This window comes from Pygoscelis adeliae, unplaced genomic scaffold, assembly GCF_000699105.1.
Source record: "Pygoscelis adeliae isolate BGI_AS28 unplaced genomic scaffold, ASM69910v1 Scaffold145, whole genome shotgun sequence".
In the NCBI taxonomy this organism is placed as follows: domain Eukaryota; kingdom Metazoa; phylum Chordata; class Aves; order Sphenisciformes; family Spheniscidae; genus Pygoscelis; species Pygoscelis adeliae.
Window position 1 is genome coordinate 2,106,852 of NW_008824866.1, and position 24,233 is coordinate 2,131,084.

Consider the following 24,233-nt stretch of genomic DNA (forward strand, 5'->3'; position numbering starts at 1 on the left):
AAGTTGGTGTAAAAATCTTGCAGCTTTGTCAGACAAGCATTTCTTGCTGTCTTTTTCTCCATAGACATACCTTCACATGCAGTGTCAGAGGACCATACAAACAAAGATGCATTTTCAAACCCTTACCTAGAAAACTTTAACTCTCATCTCATGTTTAAGAGCATGAGAATTCTAAGTAACACAGCAGTAACAGGAAAGAGGTAGATTTCAGTATTACGATCCTAACATACTTCATCCCATTGCTTACCTTTTATTCGTATAGAACCAGCATTATGAAGGGCATCATCTTTGATTTCCTTCACTATAACCTTTACAGTTGAGACAACATCTGGCCAGACTTCATCAATTACTCTGACTCTTATGTTGTATGTTCCTGGTGGGGTTCCTTCTTCAATAGTCAGCAAACCTGAGTTATCATTAAGGCTAAAGTACCTGTAATAAGAGTTAAGCCAAGGAACAAGCTATGAGAAGTTCAAAAGCTAAGTAGTAATTATCATTGCCGCTGTTTTTTCTGATCCACTTTATTTTGGGAAAGCTATCAAAGAAAGCAGATGCGTTCCCTCATGAAGGGACAGGGCAGAACAGAACTTTTTTACATTGCCTTCTGTTGGCTCCTAATGACTCTTCACCAGTATATCAAGAAGGTTTCTTCCTGCTTTTATGCCATAGGAACCGTGTAGGAAGACTCAGGCTACTATAACCATAACTTCGGAAACAGTGCAGACTCCTAGTTTAGATACATTCATTGAGAGTGACACCTCTGTCAAAACCTCCGAATGGCACACGTACATCTCAACCGCAGTCACAATCCAGACACTTTGGTGTGAACACATCCAATACAAGTAAGGTCTTAAAACTAGTGGTGACACAGAAACATCAACTCTCCAGGAGCATGGAGGAAAGAGGATGGAAGTTAGTGGGTATTTTTTCTGTTGTGGCTGGCTGATACTGGTTATAGGTATGACTGTGAACAGGAATTTGGAATGGTGTTCTAGCCCATCAAGCAACAGGAAGCAGACTGGTTTGGCATACAACATTATCTACTGTGGCCTCACACTCAGAAGGGCTTTTGGAGAGCTACACACAAGCATCTAACCAACAAAATGCTTTTGCACGCTTGTTTTCAAAAAAAGGCAGTTTAAATACTTTTTAGGTTTTTGTGTGCGGGCAAGATTTCCATACATTTCACCCAACTTCCATTTTTCTCTCCAAATACCTTGATGTTTTTCCTTCAAATTGGTAGATTTTGTGATCCCAGTCGTCATCATCAGGGGCATGGACCTGGCCCAGTACAGTCGTGGGGAGGATACCTGAAACAACATAGCATATAAGTGGCACGGTCAGATCTCTCACACATACACAAACAGGCTGGCCATTCAAGTTTTACTGGTTTAAGTCTAAAACCTCTACAGAAGTAGTTATGATGGCTCTTGAGATAAGATGTGCACCAGTCTGCAAATACCACACGGTGTCCTGCTTATCGGGTGTTTGCTGTATGGCTACAGCGATTTAATTCAACAGGTGGCTGCAATGAAAAGCAGATAAGAAGGAAAAAAGACAAGCCACCTCTAAGGAAAGATGTAAGAGATACTCAGAAACAACATCGGAATTACTCATTTTCACTATTTTGGCTGCAGTATCCAACCAACTTACAGAGTGGTTTAGGCAGGGATTGGGGTTTGGCAGGATAAACAACCAAAATGCTGACTGGGTTATAAAGGGTAAAAACCAATAGCAATTTGGATGAAATTACAGCAAAATAGAGAGGATGTCCAAAATACAGTAACCAGGCTTATTTTGAGTAGATGGTGAGACTTTGGGGTGAGATGGAAAGCAGGATGTATTCTGCTGGTTTTGCATCCTCTCAGCAAAGCTCACAAATTAGTATTTTTTTGTTTTACAAAAGTTATTTCTGAAGGAGAGATCCACCGGTATCTGAATTCATATATCTACTGAGTAAAGAATCAAGGATACACAAAGAGGAAAAAATGTGGGACTTCACCTTGTGAAAGGGAACAGCACAAACCCTGACAACTGAGGGACTGCATGCAAAAAGGAGAGAAAACTGTACCTCTCCTGCAACTGTGGCAACATTCATTGGATATTTTGCGGGAGACAGTGTACAGGATGCCCTAGTGTTTGTCTCCCACATTATATGAATGTAACATACAACATGATAGTAGCCTTTTGATTCAGTCTCTCCTTAATATTTTAAATAACCAAAGAGCTGAAGACTTGAATAGTCCCTCCCAGAAATTAACAGTACGGATGAGTTTAACCTTTAAAGAGGCAACTAAAAGGGAATTCAGGCTTAATGAAAAGATCTGGTACTTAGGCTACAAGCAGACTTTCTCAGCAAATAGCAACCAGACTTGGTTTCAACTTTACAATAAGCTGAACTTGAGAGTGAGCACACAGCAGGCAGAACAACGTTTCAGTACAAATAAACGGTCAACAGCATCTACACAGAAGTAGTTTCTAGCGTGCCCACAATAGACTATTTAATGTGCTATCAAACCATAGGATACACAGCAGAGTAGAAGAGGAAGGAATGACCTGAGCCTACATGGATGCAAGCATCCCAAAATCTTTTTACCTGTGTGGTTTATTTTGCTGTTGGGCTTATTATGTGGGGCTTATCACAAGAGAACTGCTAGCTAATTGTCAAAGCAAGAAGGGAAAGGCGGCTTCTCTCACACTGCCTGCAGCCAACATTCACAGAAAATTCCCCCATAACAGCATTTGTCAGCTGAAGGCTTATATGAATGTCTCAGGAAGTTTACACATGAGTTCAGCTTAAGAGTATTCACTAAAACTGAATTCAATCTGGAGGAGGAAAAAGATCTGAGGAAGAAGATGGTTCTCAGCATTCAGACTCATCACTTCTTAGCAACATTATGAATTTTGTTAATTTTTTTCCCCCTGAAATGTTAAAGCTTCTGGAAAACTGCATCTGAAAACAAGAGACCATTACTCAAGTTTGATAGAAACATGCATGGAATAGCAGCCAGCTATGCTCTTCTTTCAAGGCTGTCTCAGTTTCTTCCACAAACCAAGTGGCCCAGAGTCCTGTGCTCCACACACCTACTGCTCTCCAATGGGGCTTAAGCAAACTTCAGTAGCACCTCTATTAAGATCTTAGCTTATGTGGAACAGGACAGAGTCCTCCTGTGAATCTCACAGCTGCTCCTTTGACCTTACTGTCACACTTGGAAGCAAGCATCAGGGAGTGATTTACCATTATAGCTGTAAATGAGATATTCCATGTAGCCAGCAGAATGCGGGTGGTCATTTTGGTCCCCGATATTCACGATCAGGGTGTTGGTGGAGCTCATTGGCGGGATCCCGCTGTCCGTGATCAGGATGGGCAGGTAGAACACCTTGTGCACTTCTCTGTCAAAGGTACGCAGCGCGGTGAGCAAGGCACTTCCATTGTGGAAGTCCTGCAAGTTGAAGTTAGTCAGACTATCGAAATCACTGAGAAGGTGAAAGGAGAAAGGTGCTCCGTTAGCAGCAGTGTCTCGGTCCTTAGCATACAGCAACGTAGAGGTCTCGTTCATTTGGACGACCTGTGGAGAGGCTGTGTTTTCCCAGACCACTGGGTTATAATGAGCCTCAAACTCTGGCCCGTTGTCGTTTACATCCTGCAGAGTCACTAAAACAGTGGCACTGCCAGTCAGAGGGGGCTGCCCCATATCAGTGGCAATGACAATGAGCTGGTACTGTGTCACTGCCTCATGATCCAGCAGTCCTGCAACCACCACCCACCCATCACTAGCCACAGAGAACTGGCCACCTGGGTCAGACTTGTTTAGCAGGTGGAAAGAAAACCTTCCGTTCAGGCCAGAATCCAAGTCAACAGCAGAAACCTGAACAACTTTGGTGCCAACTGGCGTGTCTTCCCTCAGTGCAGCCACTTCATAGAACTGAGGGTAGAAGACAGGAGCATGGTCATTGGAGTCCTCCACATAGATCACGCAGTGAGCGATGCTGAAGAAATCCATATCCTCTGCTTTCACAGTCAAATTGAACACCCTCTCATGAGGCTTCTCGAAGTCAACCCGCTTTCGTAGCCGGATAAACCCACGGTTGTTGACTTCATCTGTCTCTATGGAGAACTTGCGGTCGTTGTCGCCATCAAGGATGCTGAACGTCACCATGGCATTTTCTCCCTCATCTCTGTCCACAGCAGACACCACTGCCACCTCAGTATTAATACTCGCATTCTCAGAGACAAATGCCATGTAGATCCTTTGCAGGAAGACTGGAGCATGATCGTTTACATCGGTCACCAAAATAGTGGCGGTGCCTGTCCCAGTGAGCCCTCCTCCATCTCTGGCCTCAACCACTACTAGGTACTTGTCTTCCTTCTCCCGATCCAGGGACCCGAGCACTGTATAGATGGTGCCGCTAACTGAGTCAATTGAGAACAAGTTCAGATTAATTTCATTTTGGACATTCTGAATGATGCTGTATGTTAGCACAGCATTCATACCAGCCTTTGGGTCATCGAGGTCCACTGCTGTCATTTCCATGACGGCAGTGTCTGCTGGAGAATCCTCAGGGACGTGGCCCATGAAACAGCCGTCCAACACACAGAGGAAAAGGGGTGCATTGTCATTCACATCCCTCACTTCTATGATCACATCTGCAAAGCCAGTCAGTCCTTCTCCGCTCTCATCTGTTGCAAGAACAAGAAAGCGCCACGTTGATCGCTTCTCACGGTCTAACCTTTTATTTGCGCTGATCTCGCCCGTGTTCTCATTGATGCTGAATTCACTACTGGCCCCCTGTCCATGCAGGGAATAGTTAATGGCATTTTGATCAGCCGCTTGGTCGGGGTCTGTGGCAGAAACCTGGAACAAGCCACAGCAGGTAAGTGTTTATGTAAAAGAAAAGGGGAAATCACTGTTCTTTTATTGGTGGCAGTTGGTATTGTGCAGGCTAAATAAATAGCATGCATTTTAACAGCAAACATCTATTGGTTTGAGTCATTCAAGTCAAGTACTCTTCCAATAAACATCACGCACAGCCTAGAGAAACAAAACGCTCACGTTTAAACAGACTAATATATTCTACTTTCTAGTATATTTTGGAAAGAGGAAATAATTCTGCTTTGTAAAGGAAAGCCATCACATTTTTCAACATTTAGAATCATAGAATCAATTAGGGTGGAAAAGACCCTTAAGATCATCAAGTCCAACCATTATTTATGCTGGTCAGGGGAGCAAGTCCATCACGCAAATTCAACCAGGCTTTCTTTATTCTTTTCTTTTCAGAAAGTTGCTAGCTAAATCCTAATACCAGGGCTCACCCACCCTAAAGAAACTACCTTTTTGGATTTGTGTGAATGGATGGGATTGACCTGAACAAAAAGTCAGGTTTTGCCCTGCTTTGTGCAAACTGCTTTACCTTTAGGACAAGTACAGGCAAATCTGTGAATTCCTCCAAGACACTGCCCTGGTATTCATTCTGAGTGAAGGCTGGTGCTTCGTCATTCTTATTGACAACATTGATGATGATAAGAGTGTGGTTTTCCCATTTTCCATCAGAAGCTACAAGCTGGAGCTCATAACGTTGTTCTTGTTCATAATCCAGAGGCTGAGCAATGAAGACAGTTCCAACCTCAGGTTCCACATCAAAAACTCCTCTCACATTTCCTGATGTGATCTGGTACCTTAGTTTAGCATTTGCACCTACAAGAGAAAGCAAATGACTACTGCCTGTCCACTCTCTGAATGCTCAATCCAGCTATACACAGTGGACATGTAGCCAAGAGAAACCTTATTTGCCCAGACTGTTACAGTGTGTGTGGGAGATAAAACATAGACACAGCCACAAACAGAATGATCCATGTATGTAATTTGAAGGGTTTGTGTATGGTAGATTGGAGGTTAGGTCTGCATTTATATTTACAAATATCATTTGCAGCCACAGACAAGCACCTGTTTATTGATAATGAAGGAATTGTGTGTCTCTAATTTATTGTGCATTCATTTGACAATAATAAAAAGGTAACATACTATTAAAACACTAGAAGCTATTTTTGTTCAATGTTTCCTAAGCCTCCCATTTCAAATGCCAATATTCCTTCACTTTTTTTTTTTAACCACTTGATGGTGCTAAAATATAACAGAAGTCCTCTATTTTGAGCAAGCATTCATCTCAGAACATTCCACCTGTACAACAGCAGTTGTTTCATTGCTGCAAAAAGTTTAGGAAAAATAAAATTGTTTGGTGCTTCATGTTTACTTATTGGAAAAGGGAAAAAATACATGACGTTGCATTCCAGGATAGAAAGTCATTTCCCAAATTATACAGGTGAACTGCTAGGAGTAGAAAGAACATTCAGCATTTTAAGTTGTGAGTCAACTGTGGATGAGAAGACTAGAGCAACATGGATGGCAAGGAAGTGAAAAAGGCTGTACTCAATATTAGTGCTTGGAAGAGCTTGGCTACCTTTGCAGCATGAGTTTGAGCATCCCTTGCTAGTTGCCTTTGCCAAATTCTCTCAGGTGCAGCAGCCGGTTTTAAATGGCCTCTTTACTTCTCCATCATGGGCACTAAGAGGCACAGGCATTACAGCACTGCTACTGAAAGGAATGGTCAACTCCCACCTGCTCCCAGCAACATGTTCCTCTGGTGCTCATTCGGGCTCTGTCACCAACACACCAGCTTGCTTTCTTTTTTCCAATGGGTTTGTTTTTCTCCAGCAAGTTGAGCTGGACCAACTCATGAAAGGAGCAAAAAAGTCGCAGCAGAAGCAAAGACAGGAACTGACTGGTGGTGCATGATGTTGGACTGGCTCAGCCCATCTGGTCGCACCACACTGTAGGGGCAGTTTCACACCATCAGAGCTGATGTAAATGTGAGCCCAAAAAGAAGGTCTAGCTTTCCCTTTTTTCCTGCCTTATTCCTGCCTTCTCCCTGTGTTCATTTCTTGCCATGTCATGCCCCATTTTCCACTGCTTGTCAGATTCTTCCACAAGCATATTCAACCCACTAACTCACCAAAAGGCACACAGGTTTGGTTTTCTTGCAGTAGTAGTAAGTAAAACTGACTCCCAGGGAGATCTGGAAAGCACAGCAGTCAGCACAAAGCGAGCACATGCTCAGGAGTGAGTGAGTTTTTATGTTACCTCTTGTGAAGTTACAGCAGGGTTGTGACTCCAGGTGATTTCATTCTGCCCCAAAGAGATTGCCAGCTAGCTTAACCTTTGCACTGCGAGCCTGAGCACCTAACAAAAGAAAACGCTCCTGTGTGCCCAGAACTTCTCTCCTCACTTTTACAAATGCTTGAAATGCTTACTCATCTCCTGAATGCAGAGATCTGTTTGCCCATGAAGGAAGTAGCACTACACACAACACACAGTAATAATAAGAGAACTTAGAAAGGTCCACTCACCCTCATCTTCATCATCTGCTGTTGCTGTCACAACAGGACTTCCAACATCCCTGTCCTCGTCTATGCTGACCTCATACACTGGCCAAGGAAATGCCGGAGCGTTGTCATTCACATCACTGACAAAAATCCTTATGTAGGCTGTGTCTAAGAAGGAGATGCAAGAAGAACATGTGTACTAGGAATGGCAGAGCTGGAATACCATGTCATATTCCAGACAGCTCACATACCCCCCGAGTCTAGAAAAGTTAAGGAACCCAATCTCTGATATCTTTTACCCAATATATAATTCCTTACTAGTTTTACCTGTGTTGGGCTGCCCATGAACACCAGGTCTAGCAGATTCTGAAGAGTCCTGAGACTGAACTTCAATCAAGTAAGAGGCTCTTTTCTCTCTGTCAAAAGATGCACGGGTAGAAATAATTCCTGTCTCAGGCTCAATGGTGAAGAATTGGTAATCCTCACTAGCATCTTTCAATATTAAGTAGTGAACCTAAATAGGAAACAGTTAAGAGAGGTTGCATTTTCCACTTTCATTTGTATGTCCAAGTGCTGTGACCTCCCCCTTCCCCAGTAGCCTCCTGGGCCTGTCTGCAAAGTAGCAACACTCTGAAGAAAGACAGTTCACCTAGACATAATTTTTCTAAGTCTTTTGCCCATTTTGATATAAAAAACCAGAATTCTCAAACAGAAGAACATCTGTACCAGTGATATCGAGGCCCATCAGCCCAGTGTCTAATCTCCAACAGTGGCCAGTAGGAGCAGTTAAGAAAGATCATGAATAACAGGACAGAGAATGTATGGAATGACATCTTCCCTGGTGTCTCCCCAGCTTCTAGCAACCCACTGTGCTTCTGATTTAAAAAAAAATGGGGCTAACTGAGAGTTTGTGTCTCGTTCAACAGGACTGAATAAATTAAAACCTCCACTGATGAAAGCTATCCACATTTTTCCCTTTAACAAAGGTTTGGCTTCCTCCTCTGAAAAAAACATTTCCACCCCCACCGCCAAATCATGCCCAGAGCACCGCCAGGCAGTTCTACCACACAGGTTGCTCTTCAGAAGTTGCAAAATGACAGTTACAGAACAGCAGATCTCTACTAGTCAGAGTTCCCTCCCAGAACAGCTAGTAGGATTTTTGGAAAAGGCTCAGGAAAATGCACAGAAAATGAGCAGTTTCCTTCATAACACTGCTTTTTCCTAGGGTTGGGTCATTATGACAATGATGGTCAAATGTTGGTTTGACCAACCATTTGACCAATGATGGTGAAATGAAATGTTATTTAATTGACCATATTTATATGGCCGTGTTTAACTGACCATTGTCCTGGTTTTGGCAGGGATAGAGTTAATTTCCTTCCTAGTAGCTGGTACAGTGCTGTGTTTTGGATTTAGGATGAGAACAGTGTTGATAACACACCGATGTTTTAGTTGTTGCTAGGTAGTGCTTACACTAGCCAAGGACTTTTCAGCTTCCCATGCTCTGCCGACTGAGAAGGCTGGAGGTGCACAAGAAGCTGGGAGGGGGCACAGCCAGGACAGCTGACCCAAACTGGCCAAAGGGACATTCCATACCACGTGACGTCATGTTCAGTATATAAACTCGGGGAAAGCTGGCCGGGGGGGCCACTGCTCGGGGGCTGGCTGGGCATCGGTCATGGGTGGTGAGCAATTGCATTGTGCGTCACTTGCTTTGTATATTCATTATTATTATTATTATTATTACTATTTTATTTCAATTATTAAACTGTTGTTATCTCAATCCACAAGTTTTCTCACTTCTACTCTTCCAATTCTCTTCCCCATCCCACTGGGGGGTGGAGGGAGAGTGAGCAAGCAGCTGTGCGGTGCTCAGTTGCTGGCTGAGATTAAACCACGACACCACAATCACTGATGGTCAATTAAATAATGAGCTGAAGAGACGAGAGTTTGGAAACATGTTCTGCAGCCACCTCCACTCGTCATGGGAGCAACCCTGAGAATCACGCAGCAGTGCTTTGTCATGGTTGCTGGATCAGGATGAGCTGCTATGATGCAGGATCCCAAGATCGTGAACAGCATCTTCTCTGCCTGCATCCCATATTATGCACATCAGGCATATGTTAGACAAATGCTTGACAAGTGCTGTAAGAAGTGTTTGTGGCTCATTACCCTGTCATCTGCTGTCTGCGCACTCTCACTAATTACAATACTAAAACTTGCCTATTGGGAGAAAAAGAATTGGATGTAAGGTCAAACCTCTCCATGCAGGCCAGAATCCAAGTCCGTAGCTAACACCTGAACCACAGATTTGCCAACATCAGCTCCTTCTGGCACAGACACCTCATAGTTAGAAGACACGAAGAATGGAACATTATCATTGACATCTGCAAAAGGAGGTGATGGGGAGATGGGGATCACGGTGAGAAAATGTTTGAAGACTTTTTTTTACTGTATTTTTTTCCACAGTTGTAATTTTGCTTGGAGAAAGAACTCAGATTGTTCATAGTAAGAAGCAATCCTGCTTTGGGTCTTCCCATTTTCATGGCAGCTGTCAGGAGGCATTTTACAGACATTGAGCAGTTTCTGGGAGACAGTGGCCTACTCTCAGCTAAGATACTAGCTATCTTCTTATAGTAAGTCCATGAATGCCAGGACCAGGAGGCCTTCCATCCACAGTCTGTAAAGAGCTGGTTATCTACAGCAGTAGTTAATTTCAGCATTTTATTAAGGTCTGACTAACATGCAATGGAAATTAAAATTGCAGAGTCTATAGAGCTGACAAAGAACGCGTGTAAAACAGTCTTTCCTGGCCTTTGCAGGACAGTATAGGCAGAGTTATGTTAGGCCATAGGACCTAATGATTATTTAGGACGCAGTTGCACATTAGCCTCCCCTCATGTAACTACTGGCCAATGTCCAAAGGAAGCATGCTGATCTTGCCACTCTTGTTGTCCTGCTCTAAGACATGGGATCCCCCCTCCCACGAGCTGGATCACGTGGCCCCGTGTCAACAGTGCTCATTTTGTTGCCCTGAGAGAGACTGACTTTCTGGAGAGAAAAGGGCTAGCTGTGGTCTGACATGCTCTGCAGCTGTGTAATCGCCAGATCCAACACAAGGGATGTGGTGGGATCGTGCAGGTGAAGGAAAGGAAGGGCTGCCCCTGTAGCGGCCGTCTGCAGTCAGGTCAGATGAGGCACAAGGCAAAGCCACATTAAGCTTATATCAGTGCTGGTCTTGCTTGTCTTCCTTGCCTGACCCCTGTAGAGACCTAAACTGGAAAAAATGTCCAGTGTTTTGAAGGGCCAGTTTCTGACACATTTTCTCCGTAAAACTGCTGTGTAGGACCAGGTAAGCACAAGGGATGAGCAGGAGAACTATGGCAGCACTGACTCGGATCCATTTAAACTGCTCTGGAATCACGTCCTCTTGCTCAACCCGTGACAAATCAGTCTGGTGTTCCTCTTTGTCTGTAAGACGACTAAACTCGGAAATGCTGCATAGTCCCCTACATCTTTTTGCACTTTTCACAGTTTAACAGCCACATTTTAAGAAAGTCATTTTCCTGTGTTGTGGCAGAGTGCCAGAACAGAGGAGCTGTAATGACAGTTCCTCAGATCCATCTGTCTTTATGAAGAGCAGAGAAAATTCTTATTATCTCATTCTGCAAACCCTTAAGCACACATTTAGTTTTACTACTGCCACATGACTCCATTGATTCTGACACATAACTATTTGTAAGAAAGACCAATGTCTTAAATTACTTTTTTTTTTTTAAGTTGTCTGTGTGGGCTGCCGTAAATCCCAATTTTCTCTCTCTCTTATATGCATAATCATCTGTGAAAACTTCTTTTCTAACAGGCTTTTTTCTTTTCATATTTTATAGAAGAGAATATGTCTTGTTAGAGATAAGTTTCAGCAAATTCACTGAGCAAGGTAAGGAAAATAAGATGCTGTAAAAGACTTCCTTTTCTGTGTGCTTGTGCATAAAAATAAAGGACAATTCTGCATATGAAACTTTCTGGTGGTTATTTCTCTCTTAAAGGTGTTTAACTCGCTTTTTTCTCCCACTAATGCATACATATGTGTGTAAACCTTTTTTTTTGTATGAAATACTAAGTTATTGAAAAAGGACTTTTGCTTGTGAGCAAAATGAAGTTTCTGCCAAATTCTGATACCAGTAACTGCACCATAGGAAAAATCTTTTGGGACAGGGTCCATAATCTACAATGAGGCTCAGACCCTGACTTGGAGCACTCTCGCTCTACAAACCTGAAGGGTTTTTGCATTGGTGGACTCTGGAAGACAGGACAATGTTGTGATAAAGTGAAGCAGGGAAGTTGGATTCCCATTCAAGTTACCACTTAGATGTCTCATTTCCATGGTGGTGAGCGAGACAAATGTTTTTGCTGGAGACTTCACTTGTTCATATTTTCATCTAAATGACTACATATCAAAAGTAACTTCACTAATGCTTCAAAAAGGAGGGATTAAAATCAGATTTATAGTTTTATGTGGATCTATAGTAGAGCCTTACAAAAAGATCCCACTATAAGGAGGGTTGGATCAAATCTTTGAAAACTGTACCTATTGTCAGGACCCTTGCATTTTCACGTCTACAGTTTTAACCTCAATGTTAAATAGAGAATTCTGAATGTAACAACAACCCCTAAACAGATTTAGTTTCTGTTTGATATCTATCTGAGCTATTTCTCTTTCTATAGCACAGAACATTTCTAGTAATACTCGTCTCCTTTCAATAGCTTGGGGACATTAACTAGATTTTTCCTCCCATCAAAAGAAAACCCTTGCAATTACACTTATAAAAGCAGGCACTAGTGTTGCATAAACATTCACACAGCCTATTTTTGCATTATCACATTTCCACATTTTATAGTTGCGCTTAGAAATTGTCTCAAACAGACCTTTTAAATGACTGCATAACTTCCTTTTACAGTATAGAAATGTACAAAGCATTCTTAGGTGGCTTGGCATTTCATGGATGGTACCTTAATTCATGGTGTTATACTAAAAATAACAAGAATATTGAGCTGTTCTAACAGCAGCAAAGCTCACCTGTTATGTTCACACAAACAGTGGTAAAGGAAGCTAAAGGGGTCATTGCTACGTTTTGCGCCCGGACTGTCAGGGTGAAAAGCTTAGTTGTCTCAAAGTCAAGTGGTTCAGCGACTAGAAGAGAAGCAGATCCATCAGCTCTGTTTGGCTTCAGATAGAAACGAACTGGCATGTTAGTCTCTGGAACTTGACCGTCCTCCAGATTGTATGTAACTCTGGGATCACCGAGAGGGGATGTGGCTTTGATGGTCTGAAGAAGAAAAGAGCCACCACATATGTTCATGAAGCACGGGGTTGCAAGTGTTAAATGTTCAGTTTGATGGCAAGAACATACATGCTTGTATGTTGTTCAAGAACATACATGCCTGTACAACTTGGTTAACAGACAAAAGAGAAACAGTTTACAGAGCTGAGTTTCATTTTACAACATTTAGGTTTGATGCAGGTCTTTAATCAGCAGTAAATTTACCTGCCTGTAAATGTGCCAAGCAAGAACTGCATCGCTGGCTAAAGTAAACCCCTCCTCTCTCCTCCTTCCAAAACAAAAGCAATCCAAAAAGAGACCATTTCCCCACTGAGTAATACATTTTACCAGGCAAGATACAGACAAACCTAAATTGTTTGCAAGTGCTTGGATATTACATGCAGAAGGAGGAAGGCAGGAATTATCTGGCAATTTACAGAAGAGACTATCCTTAAAAAATAAGTCTGTATAGGTTAAAACGGAATCGGTTTGGGTTAGAAGAGCCCAAAGCAAACTACAGCCGTTCCATGCTGTAGTGCTAAACTGAGAAAAGCTGTAGGAAAGATGCAGGCAGGCAGCATGGGTCCACTGAGGATGGAGCAGTAAGGAGCTGACCCTTGGTGGAACACTCAAGGATTTCCCACGCAGGCAGGGCATGGTCTTGCTTCTGTGGGAGCACCCTGACGGCCGCTGGTGTAAGAAGTCACCGGGAAAACGGCTGCCAGCTGAAATGCCAGCCTATTCTGCAACAGGTACTCCTGACAAACACTAACAGGGTACACAGCTGTGAAGGCTGATAAGGAAACAGCACAACGCAGTAAGGTTGCAGGGTGGGCATCCACGTACTTTTGACATGGAGACAGAGCACAAGAGAGGAAGACGCTGAAATGAAAAGAAGAGGAAGGGAAGTAATTGCACTTTTAACATACCACTATCTTGGTGTCACGAATGGTGTTTTCAGGGATGGTTACCCAGTATCTGCTCTGCTCCCACCGGGGCGGCTGGCTGAGTGCATTAGTGACAGTTACTGTCAGCTCCACAGTGCTGCTTCTGTTCCCTCCATCTGTTGCTACAATGTAGCGACTAATACGTGTTGTCTATGAAAGGAAGAAGGTCGAGGATATTTGCAAACCATTTTGTAAAAATCAAGAGACTGCAGTTAACCCTCTACAATGGATTTGAGGGGTCGGAGGTTACTTTCTTCCAAGCATTACCTGGGATAGCAGGCGGTTCACGTACACCCAGCCTGTGCTGGGGTTGATCTGGAAGTATTCCAGTTGATGCTCTAACATTGAGTATGTGACAGCAGCATTCACACCTTGGTCGCTGTCATGAGCTGCAACACGGAGGAAACTCATCCCCACTGGAGTGTCTTCACTGAGGAAGTCTTTGAAAAGACAAAGGTATTGTCAGCAAGTCTTGCTCTGGTTTACCAGGCTGCGTGCAATAGAAATACTCCTGTAAAACCTCATAGTCCCCTTCATGGGAGATTAAAAGTTTCTGTAATGAGGCAGGTTATAAAGTATCATCACTAACAGAGTGTCTATAGCTCTCTTTTAGCTTCTCCTTCCCTTTCCCCTGACACGCTGGGTTGTTAAGCAAGCTGCTGGTGAAGCCGGTTTACTGACTATGCCGCTGCCAGCACTCGTGCCTCTCCACAGCAGCGCTGGCAAACCCCGCAGCCACCCGCACGCCCACTGCTTCAGATCACAGCCCAGGCTGCTGGGCTCAGCTGCTGATAAAAGCAGGTTGGCATCAAAAGGCATTCTGTGTGAACAGAATTAATCCTGAATGTGAGCAGCATCGCCAGCGGGAGGCAGTAGGTAATTGCAAAGCATGAAGACTCAGGTCATGGTGAAGATGCCCCTAACACCCCAGTGTTTTGGAGAAGCTGCCCCGGGCAAAGGCAATGATCATTTTACACACGTCCCTTTCCTTAGGTCTCACTCCCTGTTCCCAGCAATCCACCTGAGACAGAGGTGGTGTCTTTGTGCCCGTAGTCCTAGACAGACCAATCCTTCTTTGAACCCACTTTTATAATCATCAACTAAAAATCTGGTGGCAGAGTCACACAGTTGAAGTATCTGTTGCACAGAAGAGTAATTCATTTTGTCTTCCTAAAGCCTGATTCCTGGCAGGTACACCAACAAAATGATGGGAAATTGTGAGCAGTCATTTCCTACTCCCCTCCTCTCTGTGGATATATGCGATAGAAAGCTATCGCATCCCTGCCGGCTGCCTCTCTTCCACACCCCAGTCTTTAGATTGCTCTGATCTGACTTTGGTCCTGCTCTTCCCTCCATCCTCAGCCATCCAGTCCCAATTCCTCCTCCAAGCAGCCATGGGTGCTTGCCTGATGGTGTTTCTAAGCCATTTCCATGCACTAAGACTCCATCAGCTCAGAGTACTGAAATGGCCCTGGCAGTGGGAAGGCTATCACAGTTAGGTTTAGACAACCCAGCCAGTCTATTTAATCACTTCTTGCTCAGAAACCATTTCATATCTTTGATCTCCCTTGTATGTGTCTCCTTTAGCATTTTCAGGGTGGGACAATCAGAATTGCATACTATTTATAAAGTGGAGTGGTCATGTTTTCTGTTTTGGTTTTCTCCCTTAATATCTACAGTCTGTGGCAGCAGAGCAGTAAAACCTTAAACCACCACAACCGCTTGTTCCATGAACAATTATTTGAGCTTTAATTAGCTTCCCTCATCCCCCAGGACATTTAATTGACCTAGGATTCATGTCCCTGATATGTCAGTAACAGCCAAAGCCACTCTCAGAAGAGATTTACTGGCACTAAAATAGATTAATGAAAATGGAATTTATTGCTAAGAAACACTGCAAAACATCCTTTTTTGTGTTTAAATTTATGCTTTTATAGTCAAATCCTGTTAAATCGCATTGTAAGAAAAAATACAAAATTACTTGGAAGGGCCGTACTCTCTCATTTCATGTAGTTCTGCTTGCTGCTGGCATAACTCTATGTCATCCTGAAGCAAAGGCAACCCTTTGGGATGGGGAAACTGCAGATAATGAGGTCACTTTACGCATAGCACTTTTCCAGCATCTATACATAAGTAATCAATGTTCGTACGTCACAGAATTAAAAATAGCTTCCTCTCTAACAAGATCAAATGCCATTAGTCATAGGTTTCTATTCTTCCTGGAAACTGCTGGTTCTTTATTCCTCTGCAATAGGATGTTAGTCAAATCCCTGATTTAAGCCATGCATCTTATAATCTGCCTGCAAAACAGACACTAAAGAAATGCTTAACTCCATGCAGTAGGGATGGTATAGTAAGTGTTAGAGTGTCATGGAGTTGTTGTCACATGCATCATCAACCCTTTTTTGCCATTTTGAGGCAATTATGCAAGAAAGGGCCTGTTCTAGTGCAGCAACTAGGGAGTACACTCGTCCTTTGTGGGTGACATCTAATGTAGAGGGTTCAAGTGTACTGAAGTGCAGGATTCTACTGGAGGAGCATCAAGTAAAATTAAAGGAAAGACTGATGAAAAGTACGTCATGTGGGGATGAAAAAGGGAATGGCACCAGGACAAACGGGAAAAGCTAGCTCAGCAGCACAGTTACAGGAGGCATCAGGGCTCCCAGCCAGATGCAGGCTAGAAGCCAAGGATTTCAGGCTGTTTGACAAGAGATAAATACCACTCCAGCCTATTCGAACAGACGTGCTGTGTTAAAGAGACACAGATGACAATTGCTCTTCTAGATAGGGTTGCTGAATTCCTAGCTAGGATGTCATGTTTTGTTTTGGGACATCAAGTAAAAATTCAGTATGCAGAAAAAATGGGCAGGGAAAAGCCGCAAAGGGAAGGGACCAGATCTGCCTTATCTGTAGGAGTGAAGACTGTCAATGTTTTTAAGAGTATTGCAATGAATAAAGAGAACTGATCAATTCTGCATATTTCCACTGACGATGGATTAAGTGGTAACTGGCTTAGTGGGCAGCAAAGGAAGACTGGTCACCTAAAAAACTGACCACTGTTATAAGGAACTACTAACCAGGTTCATGTTGCGGTACTGGGACAGGTAGTTAAGAAACACTCACACTGATAGCGACTGTTCTCAAACTTGGGATCGTTGTCATTGACGTCAGCAATAAGGACGGTGATCTGACACACGCCGATCAGTGGTTCCTGTGCCTGGTCGGTAGCAGTAACAGACAGCATATACTCCCTCTGCTTTTCCCGGTCAAAACTCTGCGTGGTGGTGATGACTCCTGGGAACACAGACACCTCCTGTTCTGCATGTCACAGTCTCAGGACTGAATTTGCAGAAAGGGACCTGCACATCTCCTGCACAAGAGGAAGCTTGTGCATGCAGCACAACCATCAAGCTTAATCCACACCAACCCTGCAACACGTGTCTTGGACAAGACCAACTCCGATTCCCCTGTCTCTCGTCTCCTTACATGCTGCCAGCAGTCAACAGCTTTCTCTCGTGCTGCCCTGATAAGGAGCTTCAGTCCGAGTACCTTGTTATCTCACTCCTCATGGAGCAGAGGACTTTCTCCTCCTCACTGAGAGGCCTCTCTTAGGTTTACTCCAGTGATAGTCCAAGTAACTGAATATTTCAAAGACAGCTCATTATTACTTTGGGGAAGAGTCACACCACAGAAGGCACAAGTGATGTGACCAAAGCCATGTCTACTACAGGAGCTGGAGGCTGCCTCATTGAACAGATTAAAACTGCGTAGAATCACATAGCTCAGTTAATAAATCAAACAATTTTCTCCAAATCTTCAGTTTTTCCTCTCTACTAACCAAGTCTCTCCCTGTCTCAGCTCTTTTCTTCTGGTTGGGAGACTTCAAACTGGCCTTCTTGAGGCCACTTCCAGACCTATGTCTCTACTATGCTAGGAACCAGGATTCTGCTGCTCTGTTGTAGGTCCTTCCAGTCTCCTGCACAGTCCTGGACATGCAAATAACCCATTTTACTGTTTTGACTATAGAAACATCAACGACTTTTATAACTTCTTCATCTGAAATGCAGCAAGACTGTCTATCACTGCCCTGTTCTGGTACGAGGGTTTTGACTCTATATGCACTGCACTGGACCTCCTATTTGTGCATGAGATGAGAAATAAACCGTGGCCACATTGAAGGGAAGAACAAACTCAAGCTGTTAGAGTGACACTTTCTGCTCTGCATTTTTGTAACTACACCTGATCCTATAGGAAGATAACTGATACAGAATAGCTTTTTGTCTTCTTATTGAACTGGGGTTTGTTTCCCTACTTAATTAGATCACTATAATCTTAATTTAATATATGTGCATGGCTATCCATATACTCCGAACTTTTTCCAGTGTTTATTCTATAAGCTGTTACAGCTAACCAACCCTGCAGTTACACTGTTAAAGCATGAACCCACATGGACGCACTCATACACTGGCATTCTCATTACAATACAACAGCATTTTCATTTTATCTCAGTAACCTGAAAGCTACTGACCTGTGTCTGGGTCAATGCTGAAGCCTAGGGAAGCTCCGTCTCGGTGCATGAGCCCATACTTCACCTCTCCGTTAACACCAAGGTCTGCATCGCAGGCTTCTACCTGTAGCACATATGTGCCTGGAGGCTGATTCTCCAGAACCCAGGTGCTGTCACTGTAGTAAGTGCACTAAAAATAAACCCAAACATCCAACCCTATATATTACACAGAGCCACATGAATTTGCTGCACAGTGTCAATATTTTCTCCAGCACATCTGAGAAGAACTCAGAAGAAAATCACTTCTATTACTTATATTCACAAAGAAATCAAGTTCTAAGGGAGAGGAAGGAAAAAAGGAGAATGAGGTACATATACACTCAAAGTATGAAGAAAGGTGGCTGCGTGTTCACTTACGGATTCATTCTGCACTGCAAACACAGTCCCTTCAGCCCACCGGCAATCACCAGTAGCCAAGAGGAGTCTATAACCCCAATTATGGATGGGAAAAAAATATCTGCAGAAAGACATCTTACCTCTCTGAAGACAGGCTCGTTGTTATTTACGTCATTAACTCCCACAATAACCTCAGCAAAACTGCTGAGAGGGGTGGGTCCCCCGGAGGCATTGTCATCTATTGCAGTGATGTTCAGTGTGTATTGGGGCCCTTTCAGGTTGGGCGGTGGATTTCTGCGGAGTTTAATGATACCTAAATTTGGAAGCATAAAGTGTCATTTTATTTTACCATGTAAACAAACAAACAAAATCAAGTGAGCATCACATTTCTCTGCCACTGTATTGTTGGTTCAGTTTGTATTTTGCTTGCAAAGCATAGGAATCAGTCATCTTAGACTGCACAGTCCTTGGACCAGGATCCCAAGTTTTGGTTGATATTTGGAGAAAGGCCATCATATCAAAAAGCTAATTCTCACTGATACATCCCCATTTGCAGATTATATAAATATAGTGCTTTCTTATGATTTTTGACACATAGGTGAAGCAGAGTCAATACAGATTAGACAGTAAATAACTGTGTTCTAAAGCCTCTTTCCTTACCTTTCTGACTATCCAGTTCAAAGTTGCCCTCCTCATTGCCTCCTGTAATTAGATATAGCAGCCCATCTCCGTCAGGGTCCTTTGCCCGAACAGTAGCCACTAAGGTGCTGGGACCAGCATCTTCCGAAAGGAAAGTTCTGTAACTGATGCACATGAGGGAGCAATGGCAGCACATTTAATGTCAGAATAACCATCAGCCAAGGATTTTAAATTCATCATGAATGTAATTTTTTTAAGCTTTGCGCATGCAATCATGGAATCTTTAATCAGTTTAAGATGAGACTTGATCATCTTGAGGTTGGACTCGATGATCTTGGAGGTCTCTTCCAACCTTAATGATTCTATGATTCTATGATTCTATGATCTTTGTTCAGCATAAGGTATGTATTTTAGGATTGTAATCCTGCACTTTTGGTATACGTAATTTCCAAGGATCTTTTGGAAGATATCAACATGCACCATACTACATTGCACTGCAAACCAGGATCACTTGTCTCCTAAAGATGAGAAAAAGGACTGGTATCTGTCATGAGGTGTTTCTTATACCCCTGTATACTAATGGAAAGCATCAGATACTACAGAGATGAATGTAAAACAATATTTCATTTTGTAAATAAATGTATGTATGTTTTGTATTTAAAACATGTCCATACTTCAAACTTGTGCAAAAAATAGAAATTATATTCATTCAGGAAAGGAAAGAAGGCATTTTAAACAAGCTGGGCCTCATGAAATTAGCTTACAATACAATCTGCTGATGATAAAATTAAGATTTAATGTTTGCTAACATAAGACCATCTTTATCTGTCATATATTTATACATGGACAATCACTTTGAGACCTAGAAGTCAACACAGTCAAAATCATTCCCTAGAGAGTTAGGTCTTCTATTCATTCTGTTCTCTCTCTATAAATATAAAGCTAATATGCTGGTATCACAAATGGTGTACTTTTTTTATACAATCTAGAAATGAAAGGCCAACTTCTAAAGCCTTTCTTCACACAAATTACCCCTCAATTTCACTGGTACTTATAGTTGCACAGCACAACAAGTTACCATTTAGCCAAGTGTTATTAAGGTTACACGTATGAACAGCATCTGTGAAAACCAAAGCAGGCGTTCAAGCTGGCTTACACGGACTGGGAGAAGACAGGAGCCTCATCATTCACGTTGGCCATTCGAATCCGCACAGATGCCGTCCCTGTCCGAGGGGGATGTCCTTTATCGACAGCTATTACCACAAACTCATACATATGGTTTGCTCGCTCAAAGTTCAGTCTCTGGTTAGAATTGATGACCCCGTGACGCGTGATGGAAAAATCAGTGCTCTGGATGAAGTAAGTGATCTCAGAGTTGGAGCCAGAGTCGCAGTCTGTTGCAAGCACTATTAGAGAACATGTTTAGCAGAACGGTCATGCTGCAGAAGAGGTTTGGTTATGCCATTTCCTACCAAGTCAACTTCAGATACTCTTTTTTTTTTTTTGAGAACAGACATCACCTAAATCTGTTTTATCCATAAAAGCCTTATTTTTGTGGTAAGAGTCTGGAAACTCAGCAGGAGGCTGGGAGTGAAAAAACCAAACAACTCTTCCCCTCCTCCAACCCAGCCCGAGTGATCGCAGCAAGGCGGCTTTGCAAGAGAGCCGTGACCCCAATACTATACAACATGCTTTGTACAAATAGCAGTCAACACTGGTAATTACCGCACAATCAATATGCATGTTGGTAGAACATTATCAGTCATAAACTGTGTCCTCACTCTCTCCAGGGATGCCATTCAAATTTAATTAGCTCCCAGCTATGTTATAGCTAAAGTACTTTTTAATTACCTGGCACTTCAAGGTACAAAAAGTGATTAAACATTCCTCCCCAGCAAGTGTTTATTCAGTATGTTGGGTGTCCCATCTGCTCAGAAGCAGCAAATCAGCAGAACAAAGAGCTAGAGCTCACAATGTAGTATCAAAAGTGATTTTTAAGAGCAGGAGCTCACCTCTTTAATTACCCTGCCATTTTTCTAGCCAAACAGTGAGGCTTGTGCTCATACCCACCCTGGTATTGAACAAACTCCTTATTCTACCAGGAGGATGCAGATGCAGCCATCGTGGTAGTACACAGCCTTTTGGAAGCAGAAGAGTGATTGCAGTGCATGGACACCCTGGCAGACAGCTACAGTGTCATCCAAAAATGAGATGAAGAAACAAGGACCCATCATTATCAGAGTATTAACTCAAAGGGCTTACTTCCCCTCAAAGGGGAAGAGAACGATTTCAAAAAGCGCACTGAAATGCTGTGCTACTTAGTTGCAAAAAACTCAACTACCTCTGCCTGTGGAAAGTTACTCATCTGGGTTTAAAAGGACATTTAGGATGGGTGTAACATTTTGTTTAAAATCTCTCAAAATCCTACTGTGAATAAATGTTTGGGTATGCTACACACTACAAAGGCAAGGGCTTTAGAGTTAATCACTCTCTTGCTGTACTGAAAACCTAAATATATTAAAAACTCAAGAAAGATTGAAATGAAAGTGGCTTAAAACTGTTAAATTTAGTGGTCAAGTATTGTTTTTAGAGATGCAGAAAGTGAAAACATATTTGATTTGAAAAGTTCTGATTTAATCTGCAGAGTCATTATCAAGATATTGTAACCATTCATAAAAATACATTTTACGTGCTTAACGATCATACTTTTTTTCCCCCAGATGTTTCTGGCAAATAGGGAACATGACACTTACTTGTACATGACAAAGATGTGCCTTACTCAGATCTTGAGACATCTTTGAAGATTCCCCTTCCATTTCATTCCATCCTGCAAACTGATCTGCATTGCAAAGGTATTTCGAGGATCATGTAGCAACCACAAACAGGTCTGTGCTAGCTCTACCCATGCTCTAAGCTAGTTTAGTGCAAGCTAACTCCAGCTCAAAGCCTAGTACGTTAGCACAAAGTTGCCAGCTATAACTCTAAGCCTTGCTCTGCTGGCACAGTGGTGCAGCTGAAGGAGTACACTAATCCCTGCTGAGAGCATACCTCCATGCTTTTCAGATCATAGCTTGTTTGCATCCAGACATCTTAAAGCACGTGCAGTGAGCATAAATCTGCCTGTAATGACTAAGGAGACAGACTGACTCAACTAGCGTAGCATCAGCACTACAAACATGACACAAGCCAGACTTAGAGTGTGTTAAAATAAAAATGGTTGACGACTAAAACCTACATTTACATCATCCACAGTTTTAACAAATGGCATATATCACACGATCTTTTTCACTGCCATTGATAGCAAGCCAGTCAGCCACAGAATGGCAAAGGCTGTCTCAAATTTGCATTTATTTTTGTTTGTGGGACATTCTGAGGTTGCAACATCTCACACCTCAAGGAACTATAGCCAGGGTAAGAGCTGCCTTTTTTTTTTTTCCTGAGGCCGATACTTGCTTTGGCAGTCAGAGTTAGTGGCACAGCACTCATCCAGCACAGGGTACAGGTGACTGCACGTACGGCTTCCTTGCAGCCACTACCAACGCTGCTCAGCCCTTCAATACCAAGTGAGTGTTCACCCACCCATTTTCACTGACTGTCACTATACTTCCACCTTGCATTTTCTTTTCTAAGAAGGCTCTTTCTCTTGAAATGTGCCCCATATGGCAAGACAACCAAAGGGGATGCAATTGCACAGCTTTGCTGTTCTGCTTGCTTTGATCAGCTTTACAAGTGTCCTGGAGAGAAGAGCATACATCTCTTTAAGGAAAATCACATGCTTAGGAGTTTTAGGAGTTGATCATTCCGATCAACTTATTTCTTCCCAAGAGCCATTAAACCAAAAAATGAGCTACAGCAAGCTCTGAACTCTCTTGCTAAGTGTTTAGAGAAAGCAGTCCCTGCAGACCTCTTATCAGCATGTAGCTACGCAAGGGAAGCTAAGCTTCTTATCACCACTGCAACCTGCATGTGTTCAGCTTCAAATTCAGGAAATTTACGTCGTTGTCTTCAAAAAACTCATCTTAGACACGTAAATTTTTGCTAAGTCTTGCATTGTCACTTACCTGTTTCTCACACGGTTCATAACCTTCCTGAAGTCTCAGCCCATGTTCCCGTTATTATCCCAGTATCTGCCCCTACTTTCAGTTTGAATACTTACAGCAAGCCTGTAAGCATTCTCCCAGTTTTAGGCAGAACACACCTGTGGCATGCATCACATCATGACAGACTATGTCAGATCTTGAGACATCTTTGAAGGCATTTAACTGACACCAGTAAAATAGGCTGGAGAATGGACTTTTCTTCCTTGTCTGTTGGACTCCAAAGACTGAGACAAGAGGTGCAGCATCATCCAATTTCACTCCTTATTTGTGCAACCACAGTATTTCAAGAGTGACCTAGAAGTTTTGGTTGGAACTTGGGACTTAAAATTATTTCCAACAGCTCTAATCTTTCAACAGGATACTATTCTAGCCTCTAAAAATGTTGTCTGTGCACTCAGGCTTTATGTGCAAGTGATATGTGGCCATGTTAAACACAACAAAGTTGGAATGATGACTAGTAAGCCACAACCATAAATATAAAAGTTCACAGGCTTTCCAAAGGTTTCTCCTTTAACACTTTGTAAGTCAATTATACAGCATTAATACCTATTTGATAAAACTAGCTGCCCATTTAAAAAACTTTTTTTTCTTAACACATTAAGAAAAGAAAAACTAGTTGCAGCTGCTTACAGGACACAAAAAGATGACCAAGATGAGTTAAAAGACAGCCACAAGATGTGAAGGAAACAAGCTCTGGCAATCCAGTAAGTCACTGCCTGTCAGCTGCCTTAACTGCTCTTCGGATACCACAGGATTCCTCCTTGGGCACAGCTGTGTGACACAGCACAGTGGTCCTCACCTGAAGACACTCACAACTCTTTTAGGATACCTAAAAGCCATCTACAGCTCTCCAGGAAGGCTGCCATCCACATCTTACAAAGGCAGTGCTCGCTGTGGAAGAGACAGCACTTCCCCACGATAAGAATCATGAACATGGAACAC

At 42.7% G+C, this 24,233-nt stretch overlaps 1 protein-coding gene across 1 annotated transcript in view; it reads right to left on the reverse strand.

The window, feature by feature from the left end:
* Positions 1 to 24,233, reverse strand: part of LOC103917327 (neural-cadherin-like) — a 44,584-nt gene that overhangs the window by 16,506 nt on the left and 3,845 nt on the right. The window contains exons 6-20 of the mRNA XM_009324449.1: positions 20,348 to 20,597; positions 19,213 to 19,355; positions 18,693 to 18,865; positions 18,178 to 18,346; positions 16,773 to 16,943; positions 13,917 to 14,089; positions 13,632 to 13,799; positions 12,459 to 12,708; positions 9,641 to 9,768; positions 7,709 to 7,895; positions 7,406 to 7,549; positions 5,413 to 5,696; positions 3,239 to 4,856; positions 1,217 to 1,310; positions 248 to 432 (exon numbers count right to left, since the gene is read on the reverse strand). Of these exons, the coding sequence (XP_009322724.1) occupies positions 248 to 432; positions 1,217 to 1,310; positions 3,239 to 4,856; positions 5,413 to 5,696; positions 7,406 to 7,549; positions 7,709 to 7,895; positions 9,641 to 9,768; positions 12,459 to 12,708; positions 13,632 to 13,799; positions 13,917 to 14,089; positions 16,773 to 16,943; positions 18,178 to 18,346; positions 18,693 to 18,865; positions 19,213 to 19,355; positions 20,348 to 20,597 (4,137 nt within the window). The remainder of the gene's footprint in view (positions 1 to 247; positions 433 to 1,216; positions 1,311 to 3,238; positions 4,857 to 5,412; positions 5,697 to 7,405; positions 7,550 to 7,708; positions 7,896 to 9,640; positions 9,769 to 12,458; positions 12,709 to 13,631; positions 13,800 to 13,916; positions 14,090 to 16,772; positions 16,944 to 18,177; positions 18,347 to 18,692; positions 18,866 to 19,212; positions 19,356 to 20,347; positions 20,598 to 24,233) is intronic.